At 40.5% G+C, this 23,473-nt stretch overlaps 1 protein-coding gene across 1 annotated transcript in view; it reads right to left on the bottom strand.

Moving 5' to 3' along the window:
* FSHR (follicle stimulating hormone receptor) overlaps positions 1-23,473 on the bottom strand; it is a 202,438-nt gene that overhangs the window by 59,909 nt on the left and 119,056 nt on the right. Inside the window, exons 3-4 of the mRNA XM_002812040.4 lie at positions 4,880-4,954; positions 2,289-2,363 (exon numbers count right to left, since the gene is read on the bottom strand). Of these exons, the coding sequence (XP_002812086.3) occupies positions 2,289-2,363; positions 4,880-4,954 (150 nt within the window). The remainder of the gene's footprint in view (positions 1-2,288; positions 2,364-4,879; positions 4,955-23,473) is intronic.

Here is a 23,473-nt window from a genome sequence, read left to right as displayed (position 1 = left end):
GGAAAAGCACAGTATTCGGGTGGGAGTGGCCCGATTTTCCAGGTGCCATCTGTCACCCCTGGAAAGGGAACTCCCTGACCCCTTGCGCTTCCCGAGTGAGGCAATGCCTCGCCCCTGCTTCGGCTGGCGCACGGTGCACTCACCCACTGACCTGCGCCCACTGTCTGGCACTCCCTAGTGAGATGAACACGGTACCTCAGATGGAAATGCAGAAATCACCCGTCTTCTGCGTGGCTCGCGCTGGGAGCTGTAGACCGGAGCTGTTCCTATTCGGCCATCTTGGCTCCTCCCTCTCATATCTAAATCTTGTGCATCTCTCAGAAGTCCAGTGATTGGCCCAAGATTTCTCAACTATTGAATGATGGAGTCAGGATGAAGCCCTAGATTTTCTGATTCTGAGGTTCACGCTTTTTCTGTTGTCACATATTTCCTCTACTGCTATGTGCCTAGGCATGTTAGCATCTGCAGAGAGCATAGCAAAGATTCTGTCCCTAAGGAACATGATCAACTTAGAGATCAAGACTCCCAAGCCTGAAAGTAGAAGAGCTCATAACCCTAACCTCTAAGCAGGACTGGCTACGTAATTTGTGGGATGCAGTGTAAATGAAAATGCAGAGCCTCTTGTTTAAGCATTTCAAGATGGTAACAGCAGAGAATGAAACCCAGCAGTCCTCTGAGTGTGGGGGCCCTCCTGAGCACAAAGGCCTATACAACTGCACTTGTGTGCCCATGAAGCCAGCCTACCTCTGACAGTAACTTAGAAGCAGATGACCTTGTTTCTTTTTCAGACCCTTTCTGGGGTACCTGTCAGAGAGCAGAAGTTCCAGGTCATATGGACTGTCTTCTATTAAGTCTTTTATTACCTCAGTTCTCATTCAGAGAGCTAAGGCACATGATGGCCCAGTGTTTCTTATTATACCTGTTAAGTCCAGTTCTTATGAATGAAAATTTAGGCACAGAATCATATTAATAGCTAATATTTACTGAGCATCTACTATCAGAGGAGCAGTACAAAAATGTTTAAATACTTTAAACTGATTGCAAAAGTGGCTTCAAAAAGTGGCTTCAATTCTGTATCCTTCCCTATCCCTTGTGTTGTGGCTTTGCAGCTTTTCCCATCAAGAAGTAGCATCTTCACCTTTTGAATCTGGATGATTCAGTGAATTGTTTTGGTTAATAGAATGCATCAGAAGAGATAGTGTGCTAGTTCAGGATCTTGGCCTTAAGATGCTTGCAATCTTCAGCTGTCTCTCTTAGAACCCTGGGATTACCATGAAAACAAGCCTACTGTGCCACCCTGCTAGAAATGAGTGCCTCTTAGAGGAGGGCTGAATCATCCCAATTGAGGCCATCCAGAGTGACCAACCTCCAGTTGACCTGCCAATTAACAATAGATGTATGAATGAACTTAGCTGAGGTCAGGCAGACCGAGTCCAGATCAGCAGAACCATTCCACTGATCAACTCACGGACAGATAAAAAATGACAAGTAGTTGTTGCTTTAAGCCTCTATCTTTGGGTAGTGGTTGGTTGGTTATGTATGATTATGATGCTAATAGATAACAGATATGCAAGGATTATTATTTCCATTCTCTTGATGAGGAAACAATATGCGAGGTTAAGTCCATACCTATGATCAGTAGCTGGTAAATGAACCCAGAAAGTTTAACTCCAGAGACCAAATTCTTATCTGTTATTTTGTGGGGTCCCATTATAACACTCATGGCTCTGTCAAGCCCTCAGCTAATCTGAAAGCCATTTGAGTGGAGGAAGCAGTGCTTTTGCTGATAGGGGCAGGCCCAAAGCATACAGGTGAAACACTAGGAATCTCTGCTGATAAAATACCATGTGTGTTATTAACCAAAACATACAAAATAAACAAAATAAAATGCTGTAATTTATCAAGGGAAAAATGCATATATGCAGAACAAGAGAGACAATGGCTTTGAAGTCAAGGTCACAAGCTAAATGCTAGCAGAAATTTTGGCTGCATCTCATTAACACTAAATTATGACTGAGTTCTGTAAGAGGTCCATGTGACCATCCCATTAATGCAAATGGCATTTCTTATGTCTGTTTTTGCAAATGAAAACAAGATACAATTATGTTAGTAGAATTTGCTCATTAAACTAAAATCCATCACCAAGTATCTCTCCACCTCCACTTCTTCCCCCTACCACCATCCTTGATCAAAAGTAATTGCTCCCCAGAGTATCAAGTGGGCCTTTTAGTAAAATAGGCTTGCACTATTTAATCATAGTGGGGGTACCAAACTACATGAGTTCTTACAGATATTGAAGGTTGGGAAGGTTCTGGAAGGCCTCAGGGTTGATGTAGAGCAGGTTGTTGGCCTTTTCAATTCTTCTGTAAAAGAAGAAAAAACATGCTAGTGATCTTGATGGTAAGGAATGCTGCAGTATTTTTCACATTTTACCGAGTACATAATAAATCATTCATCCCATCCACTCATCCACCCATCTATTCATCCATCCATCCATCTATCCATCCATCATTTCAATAAATATTGAGGGAGCATGCAGTGCCTTTTATTACACTAAGCTGTGCAAACTAAATATTAACCCTGTCTCCCTGCTGTTTCATTCTCATTACCTGGGCCCTGTCCACTGGAGGCAAACAGAGCTTTGGCTGGGTGAGTTCTCGTCACCCTGAGCAGAGCTGCATCTTTAACCAGTAAGAATCTCCCAGGGTTGGAGGAGGCTAAGAGGTTAGGAATGAGACTAATATGGCGAAATGAGTGTTTGTCTGGTCGAGAGGCAAGAGAAAAAGCAATGAAAGTAATGAAAAGGAGCTATGAAAAATGGAAAAGAGGTGAAAAGAAGATAAGGAAGGAAAAAGTGAGGGGCAAAAAGATATTGGAGGAAAAGAGAGTGAAATGGCAAAGAAAAAGAAAGTTGGGAGAAAAACAATCGATATCTTTTTGCTTTTAAGCATGAAATCCAAGCATACAGTAGCTGGGAATGGCCATTGATTCCCTTTATGTAGTAGACTGAGGCTGCTCACTCAGAGCTCATGGAAAGGGGTGACTTCTGCCCTATGTTGGCTTGTGCTGTGTCTTGATCAACAGTCTGGAAATGAGCATGTTCACATTTGGATTCCAACACAAAGAGCCTGCCCTTTCCTTGTCTTGCTGGATCAATGTGTATTTGTAGAGATGCTCTCTGTTAATTACTTCCTCCCTGTTTCATTAGCTTTTATGTTGCTATAACCTGTAGCTACCCAGATCTAAGTACCAGGCAATTAATCATTTTAAGTACAGTCAGTGCTACATGGAGGTGAGCACCTCTTCGTGCAAGGAAGAGATGAAAGACCCAAACCACTACCTTCACTGTCCATTGAAATGTATCAAGGGATGCCTGCTTGACCTTGCCCAGAGGGCTGGCTGCCCTTTGGTTCATTTCTCTGATAATGTCTGTGGGTTCTTCCCAACTAGACCAAGCAGAAAGAGAAGAAAGGAAGAAGCATGAAAGTAATGGGGAGAGGGAGGGTGAACATCAGTTGCAGAGTGCAGAGGCAATGAGGAAAAATGAAGGTAGGAGGCAGAGTGGGTAGAAGGAAGTAAAAGGGAGAGGGGGATTGCCAAATGAACAGACTAAAGAAATTCACACACACGTGCATGCACACACACACACCTGTGTGTGTGTGTGTGTATTTGTTCCCTACTGATATTTAGCAAATGCTAAAAACAAATTCATCCTTGTTAAAAAGATACAAAAGAGTCAAAAGATTAATGTTCAAGTTCTTATTTGCGTGTGGATTTGGACAGATGACCTTAGATAAGCCTTACAACTTCTCCGTGCCTTTCCTTCTTCATCTGTAAAATTAGGAGGTAGTTCACTGGCTTTCTTACATGTGTTCCATGGGGATTTTGTGAGATGGTAATCAACAATCTCTAAAGAAAACTTTGCAGTGACATTAGCTGACAAACACACAATATCCTTCTTGGAGATTCTAAATGTGTATTAGCATATTATAGACTCTGAAAAGTCTTCCTATAAGAAGGAAACCTATCTAATTTTATTTACCTAATATTTGCTAGTCTTATTTGACCATAAATCTTTTCCTTTTTAAAAAATACCTAATAATTCCCTGAGTTTTTAGTGATACACAGAATATACTTTGAAAAATTGTTGACTAGTCTCTAAAGTCTCTTCTGGCTTTGACATTCTATGATTCTATGAAATAATTTATAGTAATAATAAACTGGGATGAAACAGAAGTGGATCTGTGTGAGCAGCGCTATTATGTAAAACTGGAACATCAATAAGAGAAAGTAAATTTGGCTGGAGTAGTAGAGGAACCAAGGATCATTATAACATACACACTCTAGGCCAGTTAATATGCTAGATTTAATTGACATTTATCTCCTTTATTCATCAGGGTAATCCTATGACATATGTAATTTTATTATTCCAGTTTTACGGATGAGAAAACCAAGTCTCAGATAGTTATCTGTCTTGGCCAAGGTTTCATGGTGAATATATGGCATAGGCCAGTAGTCAGACCAGGACTAATCAACTTCAACTACATTATGTGGGACTTATTTTGGGCTTTGACTGGAATAACTTTGAATGGAAGGATGACATAGAGGTGCTTGCACATAGTCACTGGGCAAAGTTCTTGGGTCTATGATGCAAAAAATGTTGACAGGCAGGCAACAGGATGAGACTAGGCTCTGAGGTTGTGCCTAGGTCACCAGATAGAGACATATTACAGTGCCTTTTAGGCTGATTTTGACATCTTATAATGACAATCTAGGGATCTGAGGCCATGGCAGAGCCAGGGCCTCCCAGGAATATAGAAGAACTTTAAGGGTTTTTTCAAGAATGGCCATGAGCAAATCTCCCAAGCTTCTTCCTTACATTTCATGTAATTTGGGAAGGTTGGAGAACACATCTGCCTCTATCACCTCCAAGACATCATTCTGAGAGATCTCTCTGTGGAGAAAAAAATATATAAGTCAAGCCAGTTCAGTTACACTCCTTGAATATTTTTAGGGCTCAGCATAGAGCCTTGTGTCTGGGAGGATTCATGAGACACACAAAACTCCTTTCCTGCCATTAAAGAAGTCAGCTGTAGTAATGAGACAAAACGAACATACTAGAGGCTAACACTTACAGAACAAGAGGAGAAAAAGTCGAAGGCTGTGGCTCACCTTGGAGATTATCCAGTCTATGGATGTAGAAAGTGAGGTCCAGGAAGGAAGAGATTTGCTTAAAGATATTTAGGGAATATACAGGATGAGAACAAAATTTAAGTTCCCTAGACCACGGGTCAGTAAACTTTTTTTTTTTTTTTTTACAGGGCTAGATAGTAAATACTTTTTTGCCCTTGCTGTGGTATTTGGTCTCTATCACAACTGCCCAATTGACATTGTAGCCCAAATGTAACCAAAGGTAACACATGAATGAATTAGCCTGACTGTGTTCCAATAAAACTTTATTCATAAAAACAGGTGTCAGGCTGGATTTGACCCATTGGCTGTAGTTCAGTGACACTGCCCTAGATCGTGGAGTTGTTTTCTCTCTGCTAATCTGGCTTTGAGAGATGAGAACTTCAATCCAGTCTCTTTTAAAATACACATATGTTTGTTGGCCCCATTAATGTCTAACGTAGGAACAGAAGGCCAAACACCACATATTCTCACTTATAAGTGGGAGCTGAACAATGAGAACACATGAACACAGGGAGGGGAACAACACACACTGGGGCCGGTCAGGGGGTAGGATTGAGGGAGGGAGAGCATTAGGAAAAATAGCTAATGCATGCTGGGCTTAATACCTAGGTGATGAGTTGATAGGTGCAGCAAACCACCATGACACACATTTACCTATGTAACAAACCTGCACATCCTGCACATGTACCCTGGAACTTAAAAATTAAGAAAAATAATAAAATAAACATAGATTTAGATCCGTTTCCACTCCACGCCATTACTTAGATGGAGGTTGTTGCAAGGCCATTGCCATTAATGATGTCTTGGCCTAGAGTACACAGAAAAGATTCCTCAGGTCTCAGCGTTTTTTTCTCCCAGAATCATTTGAGGGCAGAAGAGAATTAAGTCCACTAGGCAGAAGCTCAGAGGTTGTGAGGAGAGAGGGCAGCTTAATCAGTTAATATTTATAAAGTGTCTCACAGATGAAATGTGCTATTATTAGGCCTCCTGAGGAAGACTCTTATGCAGTTTTAATGCGGCAGCTGAGTGTCTCAAGAAATCTCACAGGCAGCATGCATTCAAACTGGCTGAGGTAGAAGTGCTGTCTGCTGGCCTAGGATTTAGCAGAAGAGTTCTAGAAAGGCTCTTGATCAGAGAAAGGCCTGGAGGGGAGGGAAAAAAGAAAGCCCATGGGGGAGGGGAAGTGTGACTATGAGCAGCAGCAGTCTGCTGGTGCATCTGTGACTGCTGCATCTGTGACCAGGGGGCTGGTGACATCTGTGGCTTGTTATCCTAGTGGTGGCAGGGCCATTTCTCAGAAGCCCCCATGAATGAGGAGACATTTTGTGAGAAGAGCTCCTCTTATTCCACAATAACATCTTTTATGATTTATTTGGTAAATTAAAGTCCTCACCATTTGCACAGTTGAATATAAATAAGGGTGGGGTATGTGTTTCTTTCTTTCTCTCTCTCTCTCTCTCTCTCTATATATATATATATATATGTATATATATGAATGAACATCATGCTGGCTATTGGCCATTTATTATTTCACTCTTTATCCTGTAAGTACAGGGAGTTCTGAGAGGTACAGAATTGAGAAGGAGGGGGAAAGGGATGAAGAAGAAGGCCTTCATTTGAATGCAGTAGAGTGAAAGAACGGCACAGGTAGAGAATAAGGCATGCAGGCAAAGGCTAGCTAACAGGAAGGGCTCAAATGCAAATAGGGCCGTCTCCTCCAAAAGCTATTTCCAGGTTCACTAGCAGTTAGCAGTACATTTGGTCGCCACTTGTAGAGACATATGTCCTTGCCAAAATTCACATACTGAGAATTCCCTTATCTGGATTTGTTTTTCAAAAAGAACTAGAAATTATTAGAACAAACAAAGTAAAGAAACACTTCTAAATTAGTGATTTCAGAAAGTAGTCCATATTTGACAGTCTTAACTTCAAAGACAGTACCAGGTGTTAGGGTTGGGTAGGGGGATGCCTTTGGCCAGACGAGGGTTGGGGGCAGGTGAACAGGGTAGAAAAGTCCTTCACTGAGAAATTTAGACTTCTTATTCCAATCTAACCTAATTCTGTCTCTAGTTATTACTATTATAATTTATTGGGTGTTTACTGTTTATCAGCCACTTTACCTACATACTCTGTAATCCTTTTGACATGCTTGTGAGGTTGGTATTTTGGTCTCCACATTAATAAATGGTCCCACCTGTATGAGGGACCAACTGTGGCTGACAGAAGGGCTCACACACTTTCTTCTACCCTCCCTGCCTCCCGTGCCATATTGAGCACCCCTCTGGGCCTTGGATCCTTTGTTGTAAAATAAGGGGATACGATGAGATCATTTGTCAAGTCTTTTCCAGAACAGTGCAAGGAGACTTCATCCTCAAGCACAGAAGCTCTGTAGAAGACAATTTTCAGAGATGAGTCTTTCCTTTCCTCATCTTCTAGGACAGCGCTTCTCAAATGTTAACACACATGAGGATCACCTGGAGATCTTTTTAGAATGCAGATTCTCATTGGGAAGGTCTTGAGTGGGGCCTGAGGTCCTGCATTTCTAATAGCCCAGGTGCTGGTCATACTTTGTACTGCAAGGTTCTTTAGGGAAATAGTAATAATATGCTACCAGACTTTTTGACCCAATGTACATATTCATAGGTGGATATGCAGAGTGTGATAGAGGAGCTCCAGGAGAATGAAGTAGTTGGTTTAGAAAAATCTGCATTCCCTCTGAAAAGCCCTCCTTTACCAGCATTGAAGTTTTCCTATTGTCTAGCTTCTCACAAGATCTTTTTCATTTCTCACTTAAAGGAATCACTACCATGTTTTGTCATTGCTTTTTTTTGGTCATTGTCTAATTCATCTGTTTTTGTATCTCTAGCATCCAGTGATAAGCTGATATGTAGTTAGTGCTCAATAAATGATTACTGGATGAATGAATGGATCGAAGGGTAGACTAAGGAAAAGAAATCTTCAGGCCTATGAATATCATCTGCTAAATTGAAGGAGATGAAGTTTGTGGCATTCTTTCCCTACCTTTTCTGCAGGCAACATGTCTAAGTCCAGCAGGTGACAGCCCAGCCTAGCTTGTCTATGACTTAGGATTTTGTTCCAGGGAATTTTACTAATACAGAGTATGACATGCAAGTGACACACACAAATATTTGGTCTGCTGACCAGATAGTATCTGGATACCTTTAGCCGTGCCTCTCTGGGTCACAGCTCTCTCCCTAGGCCTTCTCTGGCTATCAGATGAGGTCCTTGAATTGACAAAACACCCATAGAAAATAAAACAGGAGAGAGGACTGGTGACTGTAGGGGTTCACTGAGTATCTGACTGGGGATTAGGGAAGGTGACTTTTAAGGCCCCTTGTGTACATGAGATTCCATGTTTGTATGAAGGATAGGGACATGTGCTTGCATGAGATACTGGGGGTTATCAAGGCATTCTCTCTGGTGTGGGTTTCAGAGCCATTATCAAATTCCTTTCCTTCAAATATACAAGTACATTTGATGGAGGGTTGGGGTAGGGTGTTTTCCAATATTGGGGACTTTAGGGAGCGAATGAGCATATAGAATTTGGTTTGCTCCAGCATGAAGTTTCAACCTCTTACAGAGTCATATTAATTTGTTCACCATTACAACTGATACTCATTTGACAAGTGCTGAACTGTTTTATTCCGAGTAGAGTTGTTACTGGCTTATTGGATACAAAGAACTGAAGAGCTGTGACCAGTAGTTAAGGGACTCACTAGGATTTCAATGACATGAATTGGAGAACAGGATGGAACATGTATACCTATGTAATAAACCTGCACATTCTGCACATCATGTATCCCAGAATTTAAAGTAAAATTACAAAAATAAAATAAGGGCCTGGTGCAGTGGCTTATGCCTGTAATCCCAGTACTTCGGGAGGCTGAGATGGGTGGATCACCTGAGGTCAGGAGTTTGAGACCAGCCTGACCAGCATGGTGAAACCCCACCTCTACTAAAAATACAAAATTAGCCATGCGTGGTGGTACATGCCTGTGATCCCAGCTACTCAGGAGGTTGAGGCAGGATAATCACTTGAACCTGGGAGGAGTTTGCAGTGAGCCTAGACTGTGCCTAAACTCCAGATTTTGGTGAGTAAATAATATATCCCTGAAATGAATAAAATAAACAATAAAAATAAAAGAATAAGAAATCAAAAACTCACAGAAACTTCTTTTTCACTTTCTTTCTGATAGAGGAGTTATAGTCCCCCTCCGGGTCTTTCTCATCTTTTCCCTCCTCCCCTATCTCTCTCTTCACAGAGCATTCATTTTTCTCCAATATATCCAAAATATTTCTCCCTAACTCAGTAAATTAAGAGATTCAATTGCATTAAAATATTCATAATAGTCACTGAATCAAATTTTTCTTTTGTTTTTAATCAGCTCAAACTAAATTCAGTTGACTGTTTTCCTTCCCTGAGTCCCTAGTGGTTGAGGATTTCCATAGACCCTCTATTACTGCCCCTTGCATATTGCATTGGGTTTGCATTCTGCTTTGTTTCCCTCACTAGGCTAAGAACTGCTGGAGGACAGTGACATTGCCCTTTATCTTAATATTCCTGCTCCCAGTCAAATGTTTGCTGAATGAATGAATTATCTTTGAAAGATTATAAAAGATTTTCCACCTTTGCTTTTGTACAATAAAACCGTGTTCCTGAAAACTTGGAGTAAACAGTGTATTTGCAAATCAAATTGTGTATTCGCACAGGAGGGAAGCTTCTTAGCAGAAAACTTGGAGTGAATCTTTAAGAGAGTGGAGAACTAACTCAACAAATGTTCAATGAATTTTGATTAAGAAGCTTCTGTGTTTCAGGCACTGGGATCAGTGCTGGGAATCTAAAGATGAATAAAATGGATCCTGGGTTTCATCAATCATCTCGAACTCAGCGAGACTAGTATTCTAGGCGTTCCTTAACTGGTGCTATCTGTATTTGATGGGGTACATTTTAGTTACTAGAAAAAATAAAACTTTTGGTATATTGCTTTTCAATATAACAAGATAGAGTATGTGCATATGGTAATTCATATTATATATTTAACATATGTTGTATACCTTGTGATATTGAAGTGTAATATGCATATAATATAATTATAATATGTGTAATACATATATATCATGTATAAGAAGGCAGGTGAAAATTCCCATGAAAATATGTTCCAGAAAAGTTCATAAAGCTCTCAAAATATACACCTCCACCCTCCTTTAGAATTCCTTTAACGTTAGATCCAGAGACTTTACAATAAAGTGGAGACCTGAGTTTGAGTCCCGCTTCCATTTTCTCCTAGGTCAATGACTGTGGGCCACAGTGAGAGTCTCTCTGAGCTTCAGTTCCTCATCTATAAGATGGGAATAACAACTACCTCAAAGGGTTGTCAAAGAGATTAAATAAGAAGGTATGTGTGAAAGTACAATGCTTGTTACATGGTAAACTCTAACATCAACATACCTGCTGATAGCCTGCCTTCCTCTCTTTGTGGAGTTTAGGACTAAATTCACCTGCACCTGGGAGATCTTGTGACAGTCAACCACTCTGCTGAGGGAAAACTCTACTGGCAAAGGTCCTAGAGAAATTCAGGTTGTTCCCTTAACCTCACCTATAGAATCATTTAAATACTTAAACCAGGCTATGTTATTATTCCGAACCCCAGCCCCTTTCTAAATCCTGTAGTGACATTGGCTATCTGGTCTGCTGGCCACATAAAGGAGATTAGGTAGAGCATGTATGTGCCTCAACATGGATTGTCTCCACCACTGAAATCATAACCTAAAAATCATGATTTTCCCTTTAGGAGAGGGTCAATTCAAGGTGGGACATGTCAGGGTGTGGTGAGGATGTTGCCAAAAGGCTCCTTTCGCCTCCTCAGATGACAGCCAGTGGTGCTATCCTTTCCTGACTTGCCTGAGACTGTCTTGTCTTCCCAGATCTGCTTCCTTCTCCTGGGCAAGATAAGTCTTCACTAGAGTCATCCTACAGATATCCCCAAAATGAGACGGAGATAAAAGTTCCTTCAGTGGCTCAGCCTAATTCAGAAATGTGAATTAAATGCACTTGGTTTCAAATACATCAACAACAAACTATTGTGTTCATTTTTAGGTTTACCTGAATTTAAACCTTAAGTAATCTAAAATTTGATATAATATATTTCCCTTGCTTCCCTCAGCAGATGAGGAAAGGGACTAAAAATCACAGTCATAATAGCTAGCGTTTATTAAGCACTTACGTGTCAGGCAGTTTTTCTGTGCTTCACATTTATTAAGTTGCTTAATCCTCACAACAAACTTGTGAGCTAAGTGCCATCCTTAGCCCCTTTTACAGAAGAGGATGGCACACAGAAGTTAAGTAATTTCCCCAATAGCATGCATAAGTCAAATTTCCAAGCAGCAACTCATATAATAAGCGCCTTTTAGTACATTTTCTGTGCAAGTATAAAGCATATAAGATGGTAAATAGTATTGCCCTTATCTTGCAAACATCGGCATGTTAGTCATACGCATGAAAAGTTGCGAGTGCAGAGTCAACAGAAGTGGAGGACAGTGTGGGTAGGATGCCCAGTGCCCAGCACAGCTGAGTAAACAGTGGGGCTTCAATACATTTTATTATTTTTCCCTGTACACCATATTTCCCCCAACACACTCTCTAAATGTCACCATTTCTTAACCCCTGTCTTGGTGTCCCTCAAGCTTTTCCTGTTGACCCCCTGAGGTCACCTCATTCCCTTAGTTAGGAGCTTTCTGCTGATGAATTATATATCATCAGAATGAGGTTCCCTCTGAGACCAGTATCCCTTGTCTGCAACAACCTGGGGGGTACATGTTTTGTGAACCCATCACAGACAATCAGTCTAGAGCAGCTTGATTCTTTTCCTCTCCCAACTCTCTTCCCCTCCCCAGTCATGACCCCAGCCAAAGGCTCTGTCTGACATCCCTACTGGCCCACTGGACTAACCTACATTTTTAATTCTGCGGCCATCTCTGACTTCTCTCCACCATTTTTGTCCAAACAGATCTTAAATTCTCCAATTACTCTCTTCTGTATTTCTTGCAAACCTCCCTTTATTTCCCACCATCATTGTCAGCTTTGCAATTTCCACCAGACCAATAGTTCTTAACAGTCATGTGGTGACTCAGGAGTGGTTTGATGTTGGTCATGGGTCATCTGTTTTCAAATGAATAAAGTGTACCAATTATTTACTTAATATTTGGGAGCGATTTAAGTTTATGTACATAATACGCAAGACTAAGAATGAAGGGATGAGTAGAGAAAATAGTGAAGTGGAAGCTGGTGGCCTATGAGTCTATCCCTACCTGGACACAGGGGTGCAGCTAGTCCTTGTGCTGGGGAGCCATGCATAGGATAATTATTTGGGAAAGCAAATGGAATTGAAAGAAGATGATAAAATGCGAAGGAAGGGCTGGGCGCAGTGGCTCACGCCTATAATCCCAGCACTTTGGGAGGACGAGGTGGGCCGATCACTTGACGTCAGGAGTTTCAGACCAACCTGGCCAACATGGCGAAACCCCATCTCTACTAAAAATACAAAAACTAGCCAGGTTTGGTGGCACACGCCTATAGTCTGAGCTGCTCGAGAGGCTGAGGCATGAGAATCACTTGAGCCCAGGAGGCAGAGGTTGCAGTGAGCTGAGATTGCGCCACTGCACTCCAGCCTGGATGACACAGAGAGACTCTTTCTCCAAAAAAAAAAAAAAAAAGTGAAGGAAGGACAAAGATTTTCTGGAGGTAGAGTCAGATTAGGGTTGGAAGATAGAAAAGGTAGTCAATTTCTTTCTTAAACAGGAATTTACTGAGTTCCTAGTGATGAAAGACAAGGAGTTTGGTAGGTAGTAAGGGAGTGGATATGCTGTGTAGAGGAGAAAGGAAAGGCATGTTGATCAGGTCATTTGGGTTTGATGTGACCTGACACCTTTGGCAGAGGCAAAAGAAAGTGAGGTGCGAGGTTGGAGTAGCCTTTGACACACAAGGGATAGGGATAGTAAAGTGGCCATAGGTTTGAGACACTTGTAAGTTTGAGTTGTGTAACTCAAGGCTGCAGGAATAATGATGACAATGATAATAATTAACCTTTATTAGATGTTTGCTGTGTAGCAGGCACAGTGCTAAATGCTCTGCATGGGTAATCTCACTAATGGCTTTGTCTCATCAGGGCCCTGCTGACTCATATTTGTCTTGGTTGACACACATGTGTGAGTGGCAGCATGAACCTGGAAGCCAGACAGGCCTAGATTCAAATTCTAGCTTTATCATTGCCCGGTCATGTGACCTTGGACAAGTCAATTAATATGCATGACATTTATTTTAATGGGAATAATTATACCCACCTGTTAGGGTTTTTGTGAGAATTATGGAGATAATATGTGGCATGGAATAGATTGCTAATTGTCCTCCAAAATCAATTTCCCTCCTCTTATTCCTGGGAGCATAGCTGGACTACATTTCTTGGCCAGTCTTACTGTTAGTTGTAGCATTGTGAGAAGAAAGCTCTTCCTGTGGAAGGTGAACAAAAGTGATGTGTGCTATTTCAGGCCTGGTCCTTCACCCACCATTGTGCTTCTCCATACACTGTCTCCTTTTTAGCTGTTGGTTGGAGGTGCCCAGAACAACCTTGAAAGCCACAGTTGAAGATGGCAAAGCTGCTTTTGCCCTGGGGTCTTAAATAAAATGCTGAGAAATACCAACCCAGACCACTCGATGAGAAAGAAAGAAACTTGTTCTGAAAGTCCCTGATATTTTGGAGTTTGTTGTCATCTGTCCTACTCTAATACCTAAGGTTAAGAGTCTAGTACCCTGGGTGGTTGCTAGTACTTGTTCAGCAAATGCTTCTCACATCAGGGCAGGGTAAGAGTTTTACAACTACCATCTGGTGAAAAGTGGGTACATACAGTAGGTGTTAAGTACATTTTTATTGATGGATTAATTAGTATTGCTTGGCCAATTTGAAGAAAAGAAATAACCAAAAAGTCTTCCTCAAAACGAAATCTATATTTGACCTAATTTAACCAGAGACTACTCTTCTTCAGTGACACAGTATTTACTACCTGTGATTGAGTTGCCTTCCCTCTTGTGAGCACACATGGTGGCTGCTGTTTATTGAATTATGGGCCCTTGGCTGTTTTATTCCCTTTTTCAACTGTTTCGTGAAAAAACAACAACAAAACTTGGCATGCTAGAAAGAACAACTGTTTAACAATGGGGACCACTAAATCCATTAGCACACACAGCCTGAGAGGGTGTTAAGGTTAAGAAATTTGAACCCCCAGCTCTCTAAGCTCTAGAAATGCAAAGCTGCATATGGAAAGGTCTCTTGAGTGGGCCAAAGGAAGCCCTTCATCACTTTGGCAAATCAGTGGAGCTTTCTGAGATCCATTTTCCTCTGTAAGATATGTGAAGGTCCTCTATCCCTCAGTACATTTTATACTCAATCCTTTGTAATTGGCTGGGCTGTTGAAGATCACATGAATAATGCATGTCATGCACTAGGATAAAAGCACATAGTGTTATGCAAAGGTCGTGCTGCTTACTATTATTTTTATTATTTCACTGGAGTCAGGAGGCCTAGGTTCTAGTCCTGACTCTGCCACTAATTAACCACTCTCCTTGAGTCAAATCAGTTACCTTCTCTGGGCCTTTGTTTCTCATCTATAAAACAACACTGTTGATCCAAATGATCTCCAGGGTCCCTGCTAGCCCTGGAATTCTGTGATTTTAATTATTTCTGGGATTCTGTTATTAAAAGGCAGCCAGCCTCATCCTTGGCAGTCCTCTATGACAGCCAGCTTTCATTTTTAAAAAGCTGGGGTGAGGTGGGGCTCCATGCCGCATCCTTCTTATGCTGCATCTTTGGGAGTGGCTCTGCGGTGGACCTATCAGGGAGTAGCAGCAGGGTAGCCAGCAAGGGCCATTTACCACTCGAAGCCCTGGACAAGTGTGAGAAAGGACCTCTGACCTGAGTCATTATTCTCTTGAAGACAGCATATGTTTTATTGTCAGCTTAAAGAGGGCTCCATTGATATCCCCTACAAGCCAGTAAGCCAGTGTTGATTTCCTCCTTGACATATGTCTTGAGCCTCTTTGCTAAAGAAATAGCAAGTAAGTGTGTGTGTGTGTGTGTCTGTGTGTGTTATTGGAGGCTGTCCTGTCCACTGCTGCCACCACAGAGCACCCCAAAACCTTCCTTAATAATTCTCTCTGGGTTCGATTGTGCCTTTTTGATACCATACCTGTAACAAATGGCTTCCCCAAATGGCTTTTCTCCTGCTTCCAGCCTCTGTTTTCACTCCGTAGTTTATAATTACTCTATTTTTTATGCCCCTCCATTTTATACCTCATTAACTCTTATCTTGGCATGAAAGAGCTTCCTTTATGAGCCACAGTGAAGGAGCAACAAGGAGCTCACATTTGGCTGCTTTTGTATTTGAGTCACATTGATTGTCTTATTTTCCCCCTTGGAAGCCTTGAATGTAGCACCCTTATGAGTGCCCTGAATGCAAAGCTGTTATCCATCCTGCCCTTTGCAACCATTCAGAAATTTAGGGGTCTGTATTCTCTGACTCTATATTTAACTGGTTTTATACCCATTTCTGAACAGTAGTTATCCCCCATTCTACCCCCAAATTATAGGCAAAAGCCCTACTCCTGCACCTCCTTTGTCTCCCATTGGTCCTGAGACTGTCCGTATTTTTACAGTGAAAGGACAGGCAAGGTCAGGAAAAGGGAATGGTTTTTAAATGCTTCCTATTTTATGAAACTACCAATGCCTAGAGAAAAATGCCATCATTCTAGGGAGGAATAAGAAGACTGGATTATTTTTTAACATGAGTCTTTCATGTTAGTGATTCAGCCAGTTAGGCCACCCAAGATGTTGGGGATCAACAACCTGGTTCAGTATATTTTCAGGCCTTTGCTGTACCTTTGGGACCCTTTGTTTAAATAAAAACTTAGAGAGTAGCAACACAAACAGTGGAACGACTCCTGTTGAGGATGGAGGGTACTGGCTCTGTGCGGAGGGGCAAGAGAAACCAGGTCTCATTCCTCATGTTAGCAGCTTCTGAAGGGGTTCTCTGTACCCCTATTGATGTGTATAATTTAATTGTGAAGTACGCATTTGTCCTTTACTAAAATAATTTCAGGTAATGGGGATCCTGTTAGAAAGACACCTTTTAGAAATTTTGTTTTGTTTTTCCAATGACCCTGAAATTAGAATTTTCACAGTAATCAGCAAAGGAAGAGATTTTATCAGCTATCTCCTAGATTTATTTTCCTACACATGCCCCCTTTTCCTTTTTTCAACACATAAAGTAACAAAGGCATAAGAAGCTATAATTACATGGCTAATTAATAATGGAACTGATCTAGGTTAAGATGTTCTTGATATATGATGATAGGAGTGCATTTTCATTAATCCACTTTAGTTCCAGGGGTCTTCTTGCTGGAGCTGTAGAACCAATGGGTTAAAGCTATTACTTCCAGGGAAGGGGGTATCTAGGTTATGAGCCAGGCAGCAGAGATAGCATTGTAGATCCATATAAGCACTTACTAGCTGGGTGAAGCTGGCAAAGTTATTTAGCCTGTCTGAGCCTCAGTTTTCTCATCTTTGAAATGCGGATAATGGTATTTACCTCTACAAAACTTTGTGAGAAATTCTTTATGAAATAGTTACATGTTAAATATATGAAGTCTAGTAAGTGGTAAAGGAATGATATTTATAATTATTGTTACTATTTTCTACTAGAGTCTAGTCTAGTGACTATAAATCCCTTAGGGTCAAGGACTTTGTTATATTCATAGTTTGTATCTGTGCACACAGCAGGTACTCCATAAATGTGTGTTGAATGAACAAATGACATCCTCAGGGCTTGAAGTCCTTTGCCTTATATTGAGTCACGTAAACATATACTTTACCCTCCCACCTGAGCAGTGGAGTGGGAAAGAAACCCCATTCCAATTTTAAGGCCCAACCTTTAAAGTTTTCTCCAAGGAAGCCTTCCCTAATCCTCCAGAATTAAGACATTTTCCCTTCTCTGAGCTTGTCTATCACATTGCTTTTGCCTTTATCAGAGTATTTTATCATAGTCAGGCTGTCACACCAGCTGCACTTCTGTTTGTAGGCCCTTGAGTGCTGGAGCTGTGGCAACTGTCACATTCTCCATAATACCAGGCCCCTCAAATCAAACTTGGCAGGCTCTCAATTTTTATTTAGTTGGAGAAGCAGGAATTAACAATACTTTAGTATTTTTAGTTCCAAATCTCAAATTCTTTTGCAGGCCTCTTCTTCATACATATTCGAAAGAACATAGTTTCTGCCTTCAAGGAGCATCTAACTTAATAGAAATTGTACTCTCTTCGGAGTACATAGTGACAAGAGAGACTGACTTTCAATGTTTCCTGCTAATAGCTTAGAACATAGCAGGTGCCCAGTAAGTGATCACTGATGGGCAAAATAAATGAAAAGTGCAAAAGCTGTTATTTTGTTTGCTAGTGAAGAATAATAAGGCACAGAAAAGTTAGGTGATTTACCCAAGGCCACACAGCAAGTTAAAGATAGAAGGAGGAACAGGATCTGGGTCTGCCATCTCCTGTGCTGGTGTTCCTTCAAGCACGCAATGCAGCATCCTGGTGTTATGGATCCTATGCCCAGTTTTCAGCTGTGAATAGCCACCCCCTTCCTGCTTGTCCATGATACATTGTCTGTATTTATTTTTTCCTAAAAATATAAGTATTTGGAGAAAAAGAATACCTTCTGACCAAATATGACTTTGGTAGAAATTCTGGGACCAATTTATTACATCAAATCCTTATTTAGATTTCAGAATTCATTTGAATACATTAGTTTTACAATTTGCATATCTAATTATGTTTTCCTCTGTCACCAACCACAAGCAATTTTCTGCCTTTTTGGATCATTGTGTCTTTAAATGTAAGACAGAAGATACAGGAATTACCATAGCAACTTGCTTTCAAATTAGACTGCAGTTGCTGACAATCAATATGATTAGACAAGGTCAGTGACTGAGTAAGCCCGATAGTACTTAAAGAGAGCTAGAGATGTGCAGGGACAATGAGGAAATGTGAAAACTATTGGAAATCTCTCCCCAGAGTTGAGTGTGATTTTTTTCATTGCTTACTGCTTGTGTAACCTAAAGATATGTCTTACAGTAGAAACAGTTTATAACCTGCCAAGAAGAACCTGAGAATGGATTCTAAAGGATGTTCAGTTATGGTTGGTTTTTCTTTCTTCTAGCACCCAAATGCTGTGCAAAAGTAAGGGGGAAAATCACCAGTTTGAATGTGAGAATAAGTAGTAGCTGAAACGAGAGTTGATGAAGAGGCCAACGCAGAAGGGCTGTTTTCAGCTCAGATAAGGAACGAGGGCATTTGAGAGGAAAACGGATGGTCCGCAACCAAGATGCCTGCACTGGGGGCTGTGTGCAAGCTGGGGCCTGGCATACAGCATCATGGGAAGCATGGCGAACCTTTCACCCTGCATCCCTGGGCCCCTTTGAGAGCCCTCCTCCCCCCTGTTTCCCTATACTAGTCTCTGCTGTAAGAAAAAAAAAATCATTTACCCCCAAGTGCCAGTGTCTGATGACTAAAGTCTGATTGGAGGGGAGGGGATTACATTTTAATAGGGAGCAAATCTTTAATAAGAGAATTGTCATGAATACAGGGCACAAAGGAGCAGGGACTGGAGGTATTTTTAGAGCTTTAAGTCCTTTCTAGAGCCCCTTATATCACATCCGTCATGTACTATGATTTTATAGCAGGCTGGATATAAATGGGCTTTAGGTCCTCAGCCACTGAAGGAAAAGATGAAGTGAGGTAATTGTTGTAGTGGCTGAATTGTAGACGCCTCTCAGGCACCGTGCAACACCACAGAAAGTAAACACAAAGCCAGCTATCAGGGAGCATTTGTGTTGAGGAAACAAGACCCAGAGTCTGGAGGGCTCAAATGTTTAATATCTATAGGAGAACTTACAGTGATTGACTTTCTGCCTGCCACTCCCTTCCTCTCCCCTTCCCCAGTTATTCTTAACCTGAGGACTGGGTAGGAGGAAGCCAGTTCTAACACAGGAGAGGATGAGAGCTAGAGGTCATGATAGCTGATGAGATGAGGCCTTGGATTTTCAGAGTATTGCCTGACCCCCCTTCCAAGGTCCCAAGAAGTTAAGAAAAGTCTGATCAGTAAAGCATGTGGTTAACTTCCCCAAATCTCCTCTATTAAGGAGTCACTGTGGCCCTGTGGATACCTTTAGAGCAAAGTGGTGTATGCAGGTGTCAACAGCTGGCATCTAGTTTTAGTTTTCCACTTGCTTATTAGTAGTGTGGTCTGGAAAAGACCCTTTAGTTCTCCAAATCTCAAGTGTAAAGTGAGTAAAAAACTGTCTCTTATCTACTTCATATGATCAACATAAAGATTAAATTATGTCTGTGAAAGCATTTGGTAAACTGTAAAGCATTTAACACATAAACACCTTTTTGGAATGATTAGAATGATTATTATCCCTGGTGTTATTACAGTTACTTTTCTCTGATGATACTGCAATTCCCTGCCCCATTCTGTATTCCCTTTTCTCCTTGCCATTATGCTTTTCTTCCAGACACCCATTTTTGAGATGAAACTCATAATCGACTTGATACATGGACTCCCAGAGCTATTAGTCTAGACCTAGCATTTCTCACCCCTGGAGAAATAGATGGAAGGGTTAGAAGGAGGGTGGCATTTAACACAGAAGATGGTGTTTGAAGGTGGAATTTGGGCATTAGGGATAAGCCAGCAAAGGTGTTTTATTTTAACATTCTCTTTTGTGGCAATAAGCCCTCCCAGTGCCCCTCACGCAATGCTGCAGATGGGGCTGCTTCCTCTACTTACACAGGTGGCTACCCAGTGTCACATTCGACGTGTTTCAATGTCTTTAAGCATCAAGCCTGGTCTTCATAGGCCTTATACTTTATATAAAGCATTGCTCTTTTAGAACTTGGGATGACTGTGTTAAACCATGTTCTTTATTGCTGCTGAAGGCAAATCACTGATAATTATAGGAGAGGGACGGGGACAGAAATGTTAACAATGTCCTAAAGAGGTCCTTGTATGCAACTTGATCCCATGGGCATGGTTTTCTTACGTGCTTTATTTGATTTCACATTGCCTTTCATTTTTGAAGGGTCTTTGCCAGTGACAGAAGAGACCAAGGACAATTGGCATTTTAGGTATGTATTAACATCATGCCCATCCAAGGGGCAAAGCCATGAAGTGTAATTCCTCAGTGGTATCCTCTTCTCTGTGTCCCACCAGGGAAATGTTTTGGATCCAGAGGCCTTTGTGGCTATGCCTATCTTGGCTGTAACCACCCCTCCACTCCACTCCAGCTTCCCTAAGTGGCATTTAAGGCTCTTGATCCACCTTGACTCCTAATCCTCTATCAAAACATCAGCCTGTGAGATCATCATATTATAGAATTACAGAACTACAGAATAATGCTTAGTGAGAGAAGGGACCTAAGAGATTATTTATTTTGACTCTCTTAGGAATCTAAGGCCTCAAGAAGGTGACTGGTCAAAACCACTCATGGGTGCTGGGGTTTATATGTTACTATTGACAGGCAACAGCTTTGCATTTAATAAAGGACTACAGTCTTTAAAGCATGAGGAAGATGAAAATTTCAAGCACTCTGCCAAGCCAGTAGGAGGAGAGCTGTAGATAGGTATTTCTTAGATCATAAGATGTAGAACTTAGTAACTTTCATTTGAGGTCAAGATCATTAGCAAGTTTAAGCACATAGATTTCATTTGAAAAGTTCAGCAACACTTCTCTTACTCCCTCTTTCTTTCTTCTCAAACCCATGATCAATACATGGATAGGTAGATACAGATACTGTATCTGTTAGATTCTAACAAAAAGAAAGGTAGATATATGTACCATATATTTTAGATTATCTATTATGATGGATATTAATCAACATCTGTAGCCATGATTATTTATACTTCAGGGACACTCCCATTGGAAACATGTATCCAAATTGTGATGAGAGGTACAGTGGCTGATTTTGTTCTCAAGGAAATTATTTTTCTTCCTCTTTTGGGGTCTGAAATTTATTACCACCAAAAAAAGGTTAGACTTGTTATCTTTGATCTCTGTTTCATCATCTCCAGTCACCCTTTTTTATGTTCATTTATTGTATTTACTCTCCACTTAAACATTGTTATATATAAATACCTATATCCTTATTTATATGGGTATATTTTATGTATAAATTAAAAAATCATGTTATATATTGTTATATCTTACCTATCTCTCTATATTTGCATCTGTATATCTATATCTGTATATAAATACATAGGGCACAGTCAGGGCTGCAGCTTTGGACAAATTGGCCTTTGGTGTGTGTTCTCAGCATCTTGTTTCTATAACGTCTTCCCTCTTTCTAGCATTTCTTCTTTGTCTAGATGCTCAGTATCATCAGGCAGCTCCAGTTTGTCAAGGTAGAACATAATCTAAACTACGTCTTTTACTAATTTATTGGTTACCTCTCTCTGGCATTTTGGTATCTTTAAAGGAGAGGGTGATAAACTATCACAAAGTCTAAAACAGTGATGTTGCAAGTTCTGGCTGACATGGAAGTCTGAGACAAAAGCCTCTCCAGATCCAGACACAGAAAAGCTGAATAAAATACGTCAAACATTTAAAAGTTTTTAGAAAATTTAGAAATTAGGAAAGTAACTCCATCTTCAACGTGATCAGAATGGAGAGCATGCATTGAAGCGAAAAACCAAGGAAAAATTTTAATTAGCATAATGTCTGGGTCTTGGAGCTTCAAAACCCACTTGGGAAGATGAGCCCAAGTTCCAGAGTTCTTTGAGAAGAATTGGAGATGAACTACTTGCATAAAGCCTGGAGTAAGGAAAAGCTTCCCGTTAGAGAAACTGGGGACTCTAAACCAGGGAAAACATCAAAGCAGTATCCTGAGGCCCTTGGTGGAAATAGTCACCTGCAAATATTTATAACATCAGGCCAGTGACACATGATTATGTTGGGTGAGAATTCACAGCATCCACTAGGTACAGTGACCTCAAGAAACTAATTTAAATGTTATAACAGAACTGGAGAAAATTAAAATGCTTGATAGCAGCAAATGTCAGGATATTTTCATACCTACAGCATGTGATCCCCATTGAACACACTTCATCCTTCCTGCTTCTCACCCACTTCATGGGATGAGGGTAAATGTTACAAACCATAAAAGGAAATACCATATTAGAGAGAATATTTGCACTTCAATAACTGAGGATTTTTAAGAAGCTGCAGCAGATTTTAAAATGAGTACCTTTAAGTGCTCAAAGAAATACAGAAAGATATAGGAATTATAAGAAAAATAAGAAAATTTCAAAAAGAACAGATTTGAAAAAAATGGAAAATACTAATGCAAGAATATAAAGTTAAGGTAATTAAACACTCAATAAATGGACTGAATAATAGAATAGCCATAAACAATGAAATTAATGAATTGGAAAATGGATGAGGCAATCACTCATGATATTGCTCACAAATAAAAAGATGTTAAATTGGAAAGACAAGTAAAGAGACATGGAGGATAGTATAAGAAATTCCAACATAGTCCTAACAGGAAATCCAGAAAGAGAAAATGACAAAAGAGGAAGAGGATAAAAATGCCAATTAGAACATTACTAGAATTGAGGAAAGGCTGCCTCAGTTTAAGGAAATCATTAAATCACAAGCATTAAAAAAATCCACACTCAATAGTGAAACTACAAAGATAAAAATCTGAAAACCCACCAGAGAGGAAAGACAAATTACTAAAAATTAGACTGACAGCTGACTTCACATAAGCAACAAGAGATATCAAAAGATAATAGAGTTATGTGCTGAATAGAAATTACAGTCAGCTCAGATTTATGAGTTCATTAATAGTTCAGGAGGAACAAAGAAAATATTTTCAGATATGCAATAACTGAAGAGAGCTTACCACTCATAAATTTTAATTAAAAGGATAATTAAACTATTTTCTTCAACAAGAAGAAAATTAGACCCAGAAGAAACAAATAGAGTTTAAGAAGCGAAGTATCTGGCAAGTAATAGTAATATTAAATACTTACGCAGTTAAAAATAATACTAGTTTTTGGCTGGGCGTGGTGGCTCACGCCTGTAATCCCAGTACTTTGGGAGGCCGAGGCAGGTGGATCACAAGGTCAGGAGATTGAGACCATCCTGGCTAACATGGTGAA

The sequence above is a fragment of the Pongo abelii genome, chromosome 12 (assembly GCF_028885655.2).
Source record: "Pongo abelii isolate AG06213 chromosome 12, NHGRI_mPonAbe1-v2.0_pri, whole genome shotgun sequence".
Classification (NCBI taxonomy): domain Eukaryota; kingdom Metazoa; phylum Chordata; class Mammalia; order Primates; family Hominidae; genus Pongo; species Pongo abelii.
This window is presented reverse-complemented; position numbering and strand designations above follow the sequence as displayed.